The 436-nt window shown below is 60.6% G+C and overlaps 1 protein-coding gene across 1 annotated transcript in view; it reads left to right on the top strand.

Annotated features, from left to right (window-relative positions):
- Nucleotides 1–100: 100 nt before the first annotated feature.
- EMH_0071540 (uncharacterized protein) overlaps nucleotides 101–436 on the top strand; it is a gene marked incomplete at both ends in the record, with an annotated part of 1,013 nt that continues 677 nt past the window's right edge. The window contains one exon of the mRNA XM_013499117.1: nucleotides 101–436. Coding sequence (XP_013354571.1) covers nucleotides 101–436 — 336 coding nt within the window.

Raw genomic sequence — 436 nt, 5'->3', positions numbered from 1 at the left:
CAGCAGCAGCAGCAGCAGCAGCAGCAGCAGCAGCAGCAGCAGCAGCAGCAGCAGCAGCAGGGCTGATGTGGTGCTTGCTTGTCTTTATGCTGCTTCCTTTATGGTGAGCGCGGGGAGACACGAGAGGGCCCTGGCTCTGGTGCAGCGGGCCCTGGCGGTGGGGGAGAGTGAAGCAGCAGCAGCAGCAGCAGCAGCAGCAGCAGCAGCAGCAGCAGGAGCAGCAGCAGGAGCAGCAGGAGCAGGAGCAGCAGGAGGAGCGGATAAAAACACCAGCAGCAACAGCAACAGCAGCAGCAGCAGCAGCAGCAGCAGCAGCAGCAAGAAGAAGAAAAAAAGCAGCAGCAGCAAACCACCAAAAGACCCCGTCGCTCTCTCCTTTCTTGCTGCTATCCATCTATCGAGGGGGAAGCGGCTGCTTGCTGCAGGGCATCCAAAG

This window comes from Eimeria mitis, genomic scaffold (assembly GCF_000499745.2).
Source record: "Eimeria mitis Houghton genomic scaffold, Emh_scaff4011, whole genome shotgun sequence".
Classification (NCBI taxonomy): Eukaryota; Apicomplexa; class Conoidasida; order Eucoccidiorida; family Eimeriidae; genus Eimeria; species Eimeria mitis.
The sequence above is the reverse complement of the archived record's forward strand: the minus strand, read 5'-3'. Positions and strand labels throughout refer to the sequence as shown.